General features: G+C 39.0%; 1 protein-coding gene across 1 annotated transcript; it reads right to left on the bottom strand.

The window, feature by feature from the left end:
• Positions 1-382: 382 nt before the first annotated feature.
• Positions 383-15,403, bottom strand: LOC126973610 (uncharacterized). Its single transcript, XM_050820949.1, has 6 exons — positions 15,399-15,403; positions 12,976-12,979; positions 8,765-8,945; positions 6,059-6,226; positions 4,134-4,288; positions 383-1,723 (listed from the first exon to the last, which is right to left on the bottom strand). The coding sequence occupies exons 1-6, from the start codon at positions 15,401-15,403 to the stop codon at positions 1,436-1,438; spliced, it is 801 nt and encodes a 266-aa protein (XP_050676906.1). The 3' UTR covers positions 383-1,435.

Raw genomic sequence — 15,403 nt, 5'->3', positions numbered from 1 at the left:
TAGAACTAGTAGATGCGTAAAAATTTTAAAAGTTACCGTAATTATCTGAAAATAAAATTTTGCATTAGTAGGGTTTTGGTAAAGTTGATTGTTTTATTCGTAAAATTAAATTAGTCTAGGATTATTTAATTTTATAAAGTTCTTATTATAAGATAGGTATGCTTTAAAGTCAGATATTATAATATTGTTTAGATGTCAGTCTTAGTTCTATTGCATTAAGTATTTAAGTTAAATAAAATTAAATAGCAGACGATAATCACTGGTTGGCTCTGCACAGGGTTTCCTAGTGAGCCATCCAGAAGAATTTTAAGGAGGAAACACGCAAACTAGGTGTTTTTAGGCAAGTTTTATGGTGAAAATATAGCATTTGGAGCTATGAACACTGATTTATCTTGTTAGACATACCTTTAAGTCTAATTTTTAAGTTACCAATGCTTGCTGTTGGTTATAGTTAATACTCCAGAGTTATTTTTAACAACCATTTTTATTTACAGTTTAACACGCTGTTTCTCGGTATGACGCATTTGTTTAGTACGAAACTCAGATGGGTTATTCCTATCGCTTGTACTTTTATTATGTAAGTCCATTTATTAGGGTTAGTAATCAATAACAAGGATTATAAGCATATAACTGTTTGCGCCTTACTTTTTGGCATAAGTAAAGCAAGAAAGTATTCGCTCGCAAAATATGATCAGGCGTTACATTTTTCATGCCTGTCATCATTCACATACTTCAATCTGCGTGATGGTGATATAATTACCTCTCACATTGCTGTATCAGGCAGTGGTATACTATTGATTCTATTTTGGTGTAAAAAATAATACGACTGGGCGGAAACTTAGAAAATCAGTGAAGTGCCTCTTTGTTACTGTTTTTGAGACTGAGACTGTAAATTTATATTGGGCAACAAGACCAATGTATGTAATTATAATTAATAATAAATAAATGAATATTAACATGAGTTTACTGTCAGTAAAAGTACATTAATATGGCTGAGAATAATGTCAAAAATATACACACATACAAGAAAGTAAAATAATAAGTAAATTAAAAGTAGAAGCAATAATTATACAAATGATTTGATTGTTTACTTTAGTGTTAATTCCGCCAATATTTGTCCTTAAACAATTCGACACGTGTTTCGCCTCTACACGAGCCATCCTCAGGACATGTTGTCTTGCCAAAATCTGCCACGAGACTAAAGAAAACTCAAATCATTTGGATAATTATGGATTTCTACAAAGTAACGCCTACTTCAATGAGTATTCTGAAACATTAATTAACCATTTCATTAAACATTTCTGAATTGTTGAATTATGTTGATGGATACAATACATACAGATCCTACCAAATAGAGGACAGATTATGTTTTTTTTTGTTGATTTTTAAAGGAGGCTAATGATTGTGCTTTACGGATAGTAAGCGGCAGTTGATTTCAAAGAGTGATGGCATTAATGAAGCATTCAAGTATTTGTTTCACAGCAGAGCGCAACGAGAGTTCATGCTGAGACCATTGGCGTAACAATAGGGTGGCAGGGCTGGCAAAACGCCACAGGCTTACACAAAAGTGTATAAAAATAAATAAATAAAACATACGCCATAGTTCACTAGCCAGTTGTGCCAGGTCTGGAGATGGCAGACTGTACACATAGCCAATTTGACACGGGTTCCAATGATCGCAGACTTCTCTATCAGGGTCCAGTTCCGTGACAAACTTATATGTCTGTAACAAGCAAATACGATTAATTTCAATTTCAATTTATTGCAATTCCATAAATATAGTCCTTAAATATAACATTTGGAGTTAATACTATAATTATTATACAAGGCAGTATATTATGGATACCCAGTTTGGGTGTCGCAATTTGGTCTGAACAGCAGACCGTAGTAGGGTAGTACGATTTTTTTTTTATGAAAACAATGGACGAGACGAGCCGGACGTTCAGCTGATGATAATTGCTACGTGCTGCCAATTACAATGCAGTGCAGCTCAGGATTCTTGAAAAAGCTAAAAATTCTCAACGGCACTACAGTTGCGCTCGTCACCTTAGACATAAGATGTTAAGTCTCATTCTCAGCCCAGTAATTTTACTAGCTACGGCGCACTTCAGACCGAAAACAGTAATGCTTATACATTACTGCTTCACAGCAGAAATAGGCGCCGTTGTGGTACCCATAATCTAGCCGGCTTCCTGTGCAAAGGAGCCTCCCCCTGGTAAACTATACTCAATTTCATATTCAAATTAAAATATTTTTATTCAAATAGGATTTCAAATCTCTTATTCCTCTTGAACGACCACCCATTCGAAAGAAACTCAGCGTGTTTTTTTTTTTCATAAAAATATCGTTAATATCTAAGATTAAGGATTGGTAATACTACACCCACGTTGACGTGCCACATGTTCTGTTAAACTCTGCTAATAATTGAAACTAAAATGCCGGGTTGCGTAGTAAAACTTTGTAAAAATAATACTACAAGAAATAAGAAAGACACTGGGATCACATATCATCAGTAAGTATTTTGTATTTTATTAATTTCAATGTAAAATAACACGAAGCGTATGTTACAAAATTCGAATGATGCCATTGAGTGTTAATGTGTCACGCACACAATTTCACAAAAGCATCTAATAGTTGCTGTAATAAGATAGCTATTGTTCGTAGGTAGTGCGGTATCTAGTTGGAGCGCAGCGGAGACCAATCTTTAATCTAAGGTTACAATATAATATTGTACCTACAATAAAATTCCTTATTACCCTGACAGCGGCCGTTCTATTCCCAATGAGTTCCCAACCACTAAGAAAGTCATTTATGTTATAGTAACCTTTACCACACAAACGTTTTTTTACAATAATTCTTTTGGATTTCATAACACATAAGTTTTGTATATTTTCTACTAATTGTAAATGCATATACATCGCCCCTAGTCTGTTCCTGGTATTAACATTATGGTTATGACAGTTTCTAGCAAATTCACTTATGTGCTTACAGAACATTATCACGAGTATATTGAGATCACTTAACTGCACTATATACCTCTGGACTCGTTGCTGTCAAAGTGCTTTTGTGCCTGTTTGATATTCGCCATTTTGGCGCTGTTGGCCATGTAGCGAGAGTCTGCGGTACTAAAACTAGTGATGACAACCTCAGCAAACATCGAAAGATGGTTGAATGATCTTGAAGTATAAATAACACGGAAAACGAACGAAATTAATTCGAAATGCAAAAATACTTTAGAGTATTCTACGTTCCTTTGCAGCCATTTGTATTATACGTCAAAATTAGTTCTCTGGACGCTCGCGAGTGTCGCTTCAAATAGGCACAAAAAATTTGATGTCAAACATATGGAACAGCCTGTCCAGTGGTATTTATACAGGTCTGTGATTGAGATGCAAATCGTATCCACTAGGCAAAATTTGGCACGCAACACCAACGCGACGTTGCCATTTGGCGCGTAAATTGACGCCCATCTTGTTGTTTCTTTCCGTGCAATATGCAGTTGAGCATTAATTATAATCACTGCCGCCGATATCAACAAAAACTAGTTCCTCTGGCGACATGTTGTCGAATCTCGCCGACTGACAAGCGTAGACACACAACGTTGTTAAGTAAATAAAAGTTCCGCGCGCTATTTCTTTAAATTTTTTCTCTTACCTACACGGACGAGTAAAACAAGAAGGCCTCCACGCCGTGATATTAGCAAATGAAGCACCTTTATGCTAGTATGTGTGCGGTTGGGGGTATACCAGTTACAATTTTTTTCTCCCTTAAATAATCATATATCCACAAATACTTTTATACTATTGTTTTTACACTTTTACACAACGCACGCCGGTATTTTTAAAATATTTTATTGCGACGCAAACTGATCTGTCAGAGACGATGGCAAACCTCATAATGGTGGCCGCTCGGCTTGTATTAGTGTAAGTGCGTGGGGCTATGTATTTACACGTTTACCGCCTTGTTTTAGTGCTTCACTATTATGTATGGTGACACGAAGTCCTTCTTTTTTTACTCGTCCGTGCTTACCTAATGATTCTTTTTGAGAACCTTGATTAAATCGCTTAAGTTTGAAGTAAAAACCCAAAAATTATGAGTCTGTGTTTCAGGATAGCTCGACAACATAACCTTACCCTGTCCGGATAATATCTGTAATGAACGACGACGTCATCAGTATCTTCCAGAGCACATTTCTGTGTCGTGTAGTTCAGTGAGGTCCTCTCCAACGGTGCGCAGCCAATAACCGTTGTCCCATTTCGAGGCAAATCAGGACCTTCGATTTTGTGCCCTAGAAGAAATGTTGTTAATAATAAAAATGTTGTGTGAACAAAGTACATATGTCAGAAGTGAAACATTTGTACACATGTCGAAAGTGTCAATATTAGTAATTATTAGATGTTCTACTTTTTCGCGGCCGTGTGCTAAGCCTGCACGATACAAAGCTAGTGGGGAAGATGTTCTACGTTTTCGCGGCCGCGCACTAAATCCTAGAGAACCTCGGATACGATATCCATATTGTTGAAATCATAATTTTGCACGGCGGCCATCTTGGATAAAAAAATTCCCTAAATTCGTTCTCTGCACCCTCGAGAACCTCGGATATGATATCCATATTGTTGAAATCATAAATTTGTGCGGCGGCCATCATGGATTCCAAAAATGATACCAATTTCGTTCTCTGCACCCTCGAGAACCTCGGATACGATACCCAGATTGTTGAAATCATAATTTTGCCCGGCGGCCATCTAGGATTTCAAAAACGACCCCAAATTCGTTCTCTGCACCCTCGAGAGCCTCGGATACGATACCCAGATTATTGAAATCATAAATTTGCGCGGCGGCCATCATGGAATTAAAAAATGATGCCAATTTCGTTCTCTGCGCCCTCGAGAGAGATTCGATATCAATATTGTTGAAATTATAATTTTGCGCGGTGGCTAGGATTTCAACAATGATCCCATATTCGTTCCCTGCACCCTCGAGAACCTCGGATAAGGTATCCATAATGTTGAAATCATAATTTCGCGCGGCGGCCATCTTGGATTTAAGAAAACAAAATGGCGCGTAGCCGAAAATCGTGACAATTTGCTATAAAATACTGCTATAAAACAGAAAAGTATCAAATAACAAAAAATTTTATTTAATACACCTTTACCTTTAATATTAATAAAATGCTAGTATTTATATGAAAGGTTTTATGTCGGTGACAAGCCCTAAACAAAATTAAACTGAATATTAAAACAGCTTATTTACCGTAATTATTGAGGTTATTATACAAATAACAGTATTTTATTAATATTAAAGGTAAAGGTGTATTAAATAAATTTTTTAGTTATTTGATACTTTTCAGTTTTTGAAGTCGGTTTTTTTAAACGTAGTTTTTTTTTTATTTTTTACTTTTTAGTGTCAGTTAATAATTGTACTACATAATCAACCTGAATGAAAACTCCTAAAAATCCGTACACAAAAAACAATTATATCATCGAGGTAAACAAAAATATTCATAAAAAATGTTCATAAAATGAAAGCTAATGGGCCAAACTATGTAAACTTCTTATGAGACCAGATGGCATCGGATCGTAAATCTCAGGGTAATCAGTGTACATACATAAAAAAATACCGATCGAATTGATAACCTCCTCCTTTTTGAAGTCGGTTAAAAAACAACCAACTTCTAATAATTTAATGTATCTAATTAATTATTCTAATTCTAGTTAGAATTCTTGTTATTTTTGGAATCGGTGTCCTCCCACCGCGGCCCCGCCCTCACTTCTCGCCTTGTCACATCACGCATGCGAAACAAGCACATCTCGCCTACAGCTATATATATAGTTACAAAGACGCACGGCAAAAGTTTAATTATATTGAAAATCTTGTCATTGCTAACGCATCTAAAACCTACATATATGATATTCGAACAAAATATTATGTGGTAAGTTTTATTTCCCTATCCCGCATAAAACGCTTTCTCGCTTAAGACGAGTTGTTGGTTGGGTCTCTGTGAAATCATCTTAAACGGGTTTTACTGTATAATTATAAAATTACGTATTAAACTTACGATTGCAAAAGAAGTACTTATTTTCAGCCACGTAAAGCTCCTTATCCTCTGCACTCAAACACGAATCGTACATAACTTGGCTTGGCTCGATGTCGTCTTCACACATAAGTATTCCCGAACCATCTGGCTCCTTCGGTGCTCGATTCGAAGGGCAACGGTAAAGAAGTCCTGGGAAAAACAAAATTTTCAAGATTGTATTGTATATTAAAAAAAAACTACAAGCAGCTCATCTTTGACCGTGCTATCAAGGGTTTTCCATCCACACACTCAAGCCTGTTTCCCGTCGGGGCAGACAGAGACAACAGGATGCTTCTATCCTTACGAACCTCACGTGCTTCCTCTACATTCATTACTCTTTTCATTTTCATATGCTCACTGGTTCCGGTTGCTGTGAACATTTCTTTTTTCAAGATGTCCCCAATTTGCTTGACGAATGTCCTACGAGGTCTCCCTCGACCGGCTTGCCCACACACACTTGCCTTATTTATTTGATATGTCATTCTTTCTTCACTCATTCGCTCCACGTGTCCTTTCTTACAATCCTTGTCAAGACATCTTCTTTCAGACAACAGCGCGCTCTTATTGCCGCATTCGGAATTCGCCCCACATATACTACGCAGTTATCGCATCTCAACTGCGTTAATTCTGCTTTTATGCTTTGCTGCCATACCCAACTCTCACTTCCGTACATTAACGTAGCGACAAGCACTCCATTATGAATTCCATTCACGACTCTTTTGGCACAGCCTGGCCGTTCATAAAGGTATGCAGCGCTCCATTCAGACAGTTTTCCGCACTCACTCTCCTATCAATATCTCCTTCATATCTTCCGTCTTTTGTAAACATGCTACCCAAATATACAAATTCTCTAACTTGTTCTACCCTTTCATCTTCAATCACAACATTATACTCAGTCAAACTTTCATCCTTCTCAAATAGCATCACTTTCATCTTTCTTGCTTTCTTCTTCCTCAATATAAAGCTAAGTATATTTGAAAATCCCCAGCCTATGTATATCAGTAGTATATTATGAAAATGTAAAGGGTCACTAGCGGTAAATTTTAAGTTGCAATGAAATATTTCTCATTGTTTTGTATTGACGACCTAATAGTCTAGTGATTTAGGTATTTTCGATGCAATGAAGTGCGGCAATTAGTAATAGCTACTGTTAATCTCCGTATTACAGATAAAATAAACAATAAAGACATAAGAGACAAAACTGAGCTCACTGATGCCATGGCAAGGATGAGACGGCTGAAATTTGGCTGGGATATAATCGACAGTAGGCAGATTAGACGATTTAAGATGGATGAAAAGAGCTACGGAATAGATACCATGGGAAGGCTTTAGATAAAGAGGGAGACAGAGAGATAAGAGGAGATGGTGCAATATTTTTACAAGAAGAGTTGGATCTGACTGCATGAGAAGAACTAGAGATAGAGCCTATTAAACATTTACATCGCCCACACATTTCATTCATACACTCACGCCTTGTTCCCGTCGGGGTAGGCAGAGACAATAGAATGCCACTTGCTTCAATCCTTACAAACCTCACGCGCTTTCTCTACATTCATTACTCTTTTCATACATGCAACCGAAGCACCCGACGAGCGGTTGCGGGTGCTTCGGACCTCTCCTTTTCTCAAAACATCCCCAATTTGGTCGACGAATGTTCTGCGAGGTCTCCCGCGACCGACTTGCCCACACACACTTGCCTTATATATCTGATGCGTCATTCTTTCTTCACTCATTCGCTCCACGTGTCCAAACCATTTCAGCATTAAATTTATTAACATTAAATTTTGACATAAAAAATAAATTTACATTCGGATGGATTTGGATAAAACTTTTTTTATGGAAAAAGGAAAACAAACGAGCGTACGGGTCACTTGGTGTTAAGTGATCACCGCCGCCCAATGTGGAGGCTCTTGCAACACCAGAGGAATCACAATAGAGTTGCCAGCCTTTAGGGAAGGTGTACGCGCTTTTTTTAAAGGTACCCATGTCGTATCGTCCCAGAAACACCGCACAAGAAGCTTATTCCACAGTTTTGTAGTACGTGGAAGAAAGCTCCGTGAAAGCGCACAGGACGGCGCTCCGGACCGCCACACATCCAGATGGCGGGGACGATATCCTAATTTATGGCGTGTCGTGCGAAGGTGGAATTCAGCGGCAGAAATCAGGTGAAATAGCTCTTCGGAACACTCCCCGTGATAAATGCGGTAGAAGACGCACAATGCAGCGACGTCTCTACGCAACGCCAAGTGATCCAGCCGTTCACAGAGCAGCAGGTCCCCGACAATCCGAGCTACTCTGCGTTGCACGCTGTCAAATGGATCGATCGGATACTGGGATGCGCCAGACCAGAGATGACAGCAATACTCCATATGTGGCCGGACCTGCGCTTTGTACAGCGCTAGAATGTGGGCTGGCTTGAAGTATTGCCGTGCTCTACTTATGACGCCCAGTATCTTCGAAGCCAGTTAGGCTTTGCTCTTCAGATGGCCGCGAAATTGGCAATCGCTCGAGATAGGTCGAGACCCAGAAATCCGATACAAGATGAGGCTGTAAGGGCAGTGTAATCGAAGAGCCGTGATACGACAAATGGGGTATTTTTAGTGGTTAACGCGCAAACTTGAGTCTTGAGCCAAGTGGTCCAGCCGTTCACGGAGCACTGAAAAAAAGACTCTTAAAACGGAACCTTACCTTTCCTTATAATAAGTGGAGGTTTATTTCTAATCTCAGCAATAGTAACTCCCTTCTCTCCATTTTGAATAGCAGTCATAATTCTCTTGTACAGAGTAGTTCTTCTTTCCTGTTCTGCTATGATATAAGGGAGAAGTTCTTCTGAGAGAACATCGACTTTCTTTTTTGCCTCAGCGTTTATCTGCGAAAGTGTAAATACAAAACTCCAACATTATATTAAATGCTTCAATCCTAAATACCATTCTCATGATCTGGATGTGTGTTGTTCATAGACAATGCGATCCAAAAAAGCGCCTACTATAAATGCCGACAATTGTTCTGTGATTACTCTACAATACAAAAAAATCATATCAAAATCACTTTATTCATGTAGGTCACGGAAATGACACTTATGAATGTCAAAAAAATATTTTTCTTATTGAATCTACCGCTACTTCGTAAAGGGTTGAGCTAATATGAAGAAGTAGCAAGAAACTCATTTCCACTCTTTTATATCAAGATTTACATCAATTACAATTCAATATGTAAAATGATGTAACAAACATACACAAACGTCAAATAGTCAATAGACACGAGTAAGTCAAAAAAGTAAATGTAAATTAATACAAAAGTTATTGAGTACAGTAGCTACATCATCCACACACTGTAAATAAATAAAGATATTCTGTGAGCATTTTATAAGCGATTATAAATATATATATAATAACTTTTAAGAATTTGAAACCGAGTCTCCGGCGACAGGATCATCCTGCCACCACAAGCAGCGCCCGTTCACGAGCATGACGCATGAGCCAGCCATCGCCTCCCTCAACCATATTTAGGAAAGGGGACAAAATGTAACATTCTTACAGTAATACTTAGTCTTACAAAATACTAGCGAATAAACATATCGTGTTAGATAGAAAAACATCTATAACGGAAATACAGCAAGATAAGAAGAGGAAAGCGAATCTTTTGTGAAATCGCACCGACAAATCAAAATTGGTAGCTCAGATAACTTATACGTGTGTAAGTTGTGAACACGTCGAAGTAGTGGGCATATTTTGTATTGATATATCAGAGGAAAAAGTATATATGTCGCAGGGATATGATAAAAAAACAGTGATTTGGTAAAATCCCGTTGATGTTAAAATAACAACACGATTTTATCGTATCTCCAAACAAATCTAGTGATTTGACAAAATGCCAGAGTTGGTTCCCTGAAACGACAAAAAGTATTTTCATTCGTATTATTATTTTATTATAAGGTTTATTTGGTAAGAATTTAGTATCGTGTCCCAGGTGGAGGGGGGTGAGAGGGGAAGGGGAGGGAGGGAGATGTCCTCTGTCCCCTGGCTCACTCCCACACGCCCATGAAAAGGTAACGCACCAGTATCTTGAAAATCAAATTAATGTAACCTAACCTCAAAACATATAATAGTTTTCTCTAAAGGCCAAGTAGAAGCCCCCCTATTTTGAGCAACGCACGCAAACTGACACAAAGTGACTAGCGAATGGCGAGTGTAAGACGTAGCTGTCATGTAAATTAAAGAAATAATCCTGCAAGAGGCTCTATCTAGACGTTATCATGATCATCATCACAACCCGAAAGACATCCACTGCTGAATTAAGGCCTCCCCCAATGATTTCCACGGCGATCAGTCCTGCACTGCCCTCATCCAACGTCGTCTATCTTGTGCGGGGCCTACCAACACTGCATCTTCCGGTACGTGGTCACCATGGTATGGTATGGTATGGTATGGTATGGTATAGGGCTCCCGTTTCCGCAATTAAACCACTAGCATGGGTCCATTTTGCGTGCAGTAATGGCCGGTTACTCCAACCAGCTCCGCTCCTTCCAGAAGTTCAGAACATTCCTGGGGTGTTCACAGACTTCTAGGAGCGACCTTGTATTGGTTAAGGTTTTTGCCCGTTGGTTGGCCACCCCCGCGCATTCCAGGATTACGTGAGCGACCGTTTCGTCTTCGGTCAGACAACCTCTGCACTTAGGGCTGTCCGTTACACCGATTGTGAAAAGGTGTTTGTTTAGTGATGTGTGACCCGTTAGGGTGCCCACCATTATACGGATGTCATGTCTGTTGAGGCTCATAAGTCTACGTGTCAGTTTGGGCGATAGTGCAGGTATCGCCACCTTCGACTGTCTACAGCTTGAGACATTCATCCATCGGGTGTTGTGTAGGTCGTTGGTGAGAGAGCGTTTCCATGAGCGCATTTGGCTGAAGGGCAGTGGCAGAAGTGGCAATGGACCAGACACTGTATTTGCCGATGCCCGCCTTGCAAGCTCATCCGCTGCATCATTACCCAACGAACCACTATGTCCCTTGATCCATTGCAGAGTTACCTGGTTATAAGAGGCAACTTGCTCCAGGGTTTGGTGACATTCGTGTATTAGTGCTGAGTTGTGTGTGGTACCCTTCAGCGCTGTTAGTACCGCCATACTGTCAGAAAGAAATCTGATGTTGTGGCCATGTACCTTTCTTCTTAATATAGCGCTGGCGGCTTCCTTGATGGCTACGCACTCACATTGGAAGATGGAGCTGTGTGTGCCCAAGGGTATGGAAATGTGTATGTTTAGTTCCTGTGAGAATATGCCGGCACCAGTTCCAGTAGCCATTTTCGAGCCGTCTGTGTAAATTCTTAGTTCGTTTACACCTGACTGGTCAGCATCTTTCTCATATAGCTGTATGTGATAGTTTTTATGGAAGGTATTTGTTTTAGTTATCTTATCACATGGTGCCTCACAGAGTGGATAATCCTTTGTTACCCTATTCCAGAGCTTATCTGTTAGGCCGTCTTCATTCTTCCATACACCCAACAGCTTTAGACGTAGAGTCGCCATTGTCGCTTCTTGTTGAAAGTGTATGTCGAGTGGTGTTAGCCCTAGAATAGTTTCAAGGGCCGAGGAAGGCGTGGTGCGCATGCATCCTGTTATGGCTGTGCAGGCCAGCCGCTGGAAACGCTGCAGCTTGGTTTGCACTGTCACAAGTCCTGGGCCACCACGCTATTGCTCCGTAGGAGATAATTGGTCTGATGACTGCTGTATAGAGCCATCTGCTTATCTTTGGAGCAAGACCCCAGGTTCTGCCTATGAGTCTTCTGCACTGCCAAAAGATGATGCATGCTTTTTCCAGCTTGTTTTCAAGGTGTTTGTTCCAAAGCAACTTACTATCCAGTATAACCCCCAGGTATTTAACTTCTTTAGTAAGGCTTAGTTCGGTGTTGAACAGCTTTGGTAATGTTAGATTACCAAGGCTGCGTTTGTTAGTGAATAGTATTAGTTCCGTCTTTGACGGATTAGCTGTGAGTTTGTGTTGCGCGCACCATTCTTCCAAAATCTTAAAAGCAGATCTCATGAGTCTACATAAGACGTTCTCGACTGGTCCTGTTATTAGAATGGCGAGGTCGTCAGCATAGCCCACCGTGTACAGTTTCTTTTTGTTTAGCCTTGTGATGAGCTCATCATCATCACCACACATCTAGTACTGGTGTTCACAGTAAATCGTATCGCCCTATGCCTCAACATGCTGTCTATCCACCCGGCAATTGTAGGATCTACATCATGAGCGGCTAGCGCTCGGCCTATGCTAGTGAAAGGGACGTGGTCACCATTCGAGGACTTTATTTCCCCAACGGCCATCTGTCCATCGGACTATGTACACTGCCCACTGCCACTTCAGTTTTGCAATCAATTGGGCTATATCCGTGACTTTGGTTCTCATACAGATAATCTAGACGTTTTGGTCTGTCGTGTTGTGTATACGCTCGTATTTTCTTAGTCTATGGTTACCATAGTGAGGTCATTAATTAAGATCATAGCTAACTCGCATAGATCTGCAATAGCTCAGTTTTTCTCCTACGCCATAAGAAGCATTTGCATTAGATCGCTGTGGCCGATAAATATCATCACCTACATTCATATTATCATTGAAATGATCTGGTAGCCATATCTGATATTCTTTATCAATTCAACATTACCCATTTACCAAATTAAACTTCAAGCATGATTGGTTAATTTTTGAAAAAAAACAACTGCTATTTTATGTGAATTACTGTTACAATGAAACCAAAGTTAAAGATTAAAAAGAATTTTCAGATAGGTTCTTAAACGACTTAGTTTTGAGATAATAAACATAAAAATTAATTCTCCTTTTTGGAGTTAGAAGAAGGAATATTTACCTTGTCAGCATCCTTATTGAACTTTATTCCTGTACCATCCTGAAAACACATAAAAAAGTTAATGTTAATGTTCGCAAGGTGTTATTCTTCCTTGGCATATTAAAATGCAAATATTCGCCTAATCAAGCCTCTTCGTTTTCTATGTATGTTAAATGTTGTCAAAATCATCATCAAAAATCACAAGACTAGATGGAGACTTATCGAAATCGCGAACGAATCATATTTTTAATGAGAATTTGTCTTTTATGACTTGGTCCGACTCGCCGATTAGTCGGTTGTATGGATCAAAGAGAATGTCAATACTACCTACGTAATAAGAGGGACTGCCTAAGTTTAGTATGAAACGTGCAGTCTTTTGACATAAGTTTTAAATAATAGTAATTACAGTATGACGATTGCCGACAAAGTATAATCCGGCTAATTTTGAAAACGAACAGTTGCTTAAAATGTAATGGATTTCAGCTATATCCGTTCTTTACAAGATTATAGCCGTCATCTGTCAATCTATCAATGACTGCACGTTTCATGCAATCGAGTGAATCGCTTTTTTCTTAGAGAGTTTCGTTAGGCTGGTAAAGACGCCTACTTGTCGCTGGTCGGACAAGCCTATGCATATGTTCTTTTAGCAAGTGTTTTTGATTTTTTAAATAAAACACTTTTAAAGGATTAAAACGCGTGGAATTGTAATGGTTTTACATTAGATGTTTGCGTAAAAGTTACATTTTTATTTTAGTTAACCCGACGTTTCAAGACCTTTCCAGATCTCGTTTTCAGGGGGACTGCAGATGAAGTGAGTCAAAGATAGTATTTGTCATAGTTGTCATTATGAAGTTTAGCGCCATTTATTTCCTCCGAGGTGGTATTTGCTGTAGACAGATTAAGTGTTTTATCTAAATGTGTAACACTCGCGTTAATCAAAGAAAATACTAGAGAATAGACAAAGAAAAGTTTGCGTTACATTTCGAAATGTATAAACTGGTTATAAAATAAAAATACTAGGATGCCGCAGTCGCTCGTCGTACCGCTTCCCTGCGGCGAATATTTGAGCAAAGCAAGGTAAACTAAGTCTGTGTACAAAAATTAGTTACAATTAAAACTTATTGTGATTTGATCATTCGGCTCAATTTTTAAATAAATATAAATAGCGCGTGCTAATTAAGAATAATTTGTAAATCATGTTTGTTTTTATTATAATAATTGAATCAAGTCGAAATTCAAAATTCTGTCTCGACAATAACCTAGAAAATTTCGAAAGCTTTCTATGAGTTCAATTTTTTTTTAAATCGGTCCAGAATTGGCCGAGAAACAATTTAACACTGAAATCAATTGGGTTTTATTTATTGTGATTCCACCGACATAAATTTTATTGATAAATACAAGGTTATAAGCCGGATAGGAGGCGTTTTTTGTCGAATAGTCGCCGACTGGTGGCCGAATACGACAATTAATGGATAGTCGGCACATCTCTAAATATTTTAGTTAATATTTATTTATACTATATACTACAAACAGGTGTAAATAATAGTATAAATGTGGTTGTACAGCTTATAGGGCTGTACGAAAAAAGTGATGCCAATTTGGGCAATGTCCAATGTTTCTAAAATTTTCTAACTCGATCCATTTGACGGCTAGGTCACTTGGCGGTGCGTAGAGACGTCGCTTCATTATGTGTCTTTTACCGCATTATCACGGGGAGTGTTTCGTAGAGCTGTTTCACTTGATTTCTGCCGCTGAATTCCACCTTCGCCACGGCACAATATGTAATATCATCCCCACCATTTGGATGTGTCGTGTTCGTCCACAGTGCAGTTTTCAAGGAACTTTCTTTCATGTACAATAAGTTTCCTTGGGGGGTGTTTCCTGGACGACACGACCTTTATAATAAGCGCGTACACTTTTCTAAGAGGCCGGCAACGCACCAGTGATTCCTCTGGTGTTGCAAGAGAATGTGGGCGGTGATCACTTAATATCTTGGAGCCTCGTACATTTGGTTGTCCTCCTTTTCCATAAAAGAAAGTAAAGCCCCAGCTAAATTTTTAATGTACCCTGGTATGTAAGAAACGACATTCTTCACGATTGACCACCATCATGTGGACCTCCATGCTATCAAGCTTCTCAACAACACGAAAATAGAAGACTCAAAATATGTAACCTTTCGAATTACTAGGTATATGGTGAATTTTGTCATCATGTCATCTAAGTATATATAAAGCATAAAGATCGCATTGGAAATTTTATTCCTCAGCAACGATATGTACAGAGTCTGCCTCTGGGGTCAGTATAGACATGAGGTTCGTGGTCAGCATTATGGTGGTATCTGGAGCAGAAGATCTGCCTCCACCGGTTTCAGTTCATCAAATCCCTCCGTCTGTATGAAAACCTAGCGTGCTCTTTATTTGTTCCAACTGTGACGTCGTTAAAAACGCCAGTGCATCGAGCCTAACGTTCAGCCACTTACCTCAT

Source organism: Leptidea sinapis, chromosome 2, assembly GCF_905404315.1.
Source record: "Leptidea sinapis chromosome 2, ilLepSina1.1, whole genome shotgun sequence".
NCBI classification, from domain to species: Eukaryota; Metazoa; Arthropoda; class Insecta; order Lepidoptera; family Pieridae; genus Leptidea; species Leptidea sinapis.
This window is presented reverse-complemented; position numbering and strand designations above follow the sequence as displayed.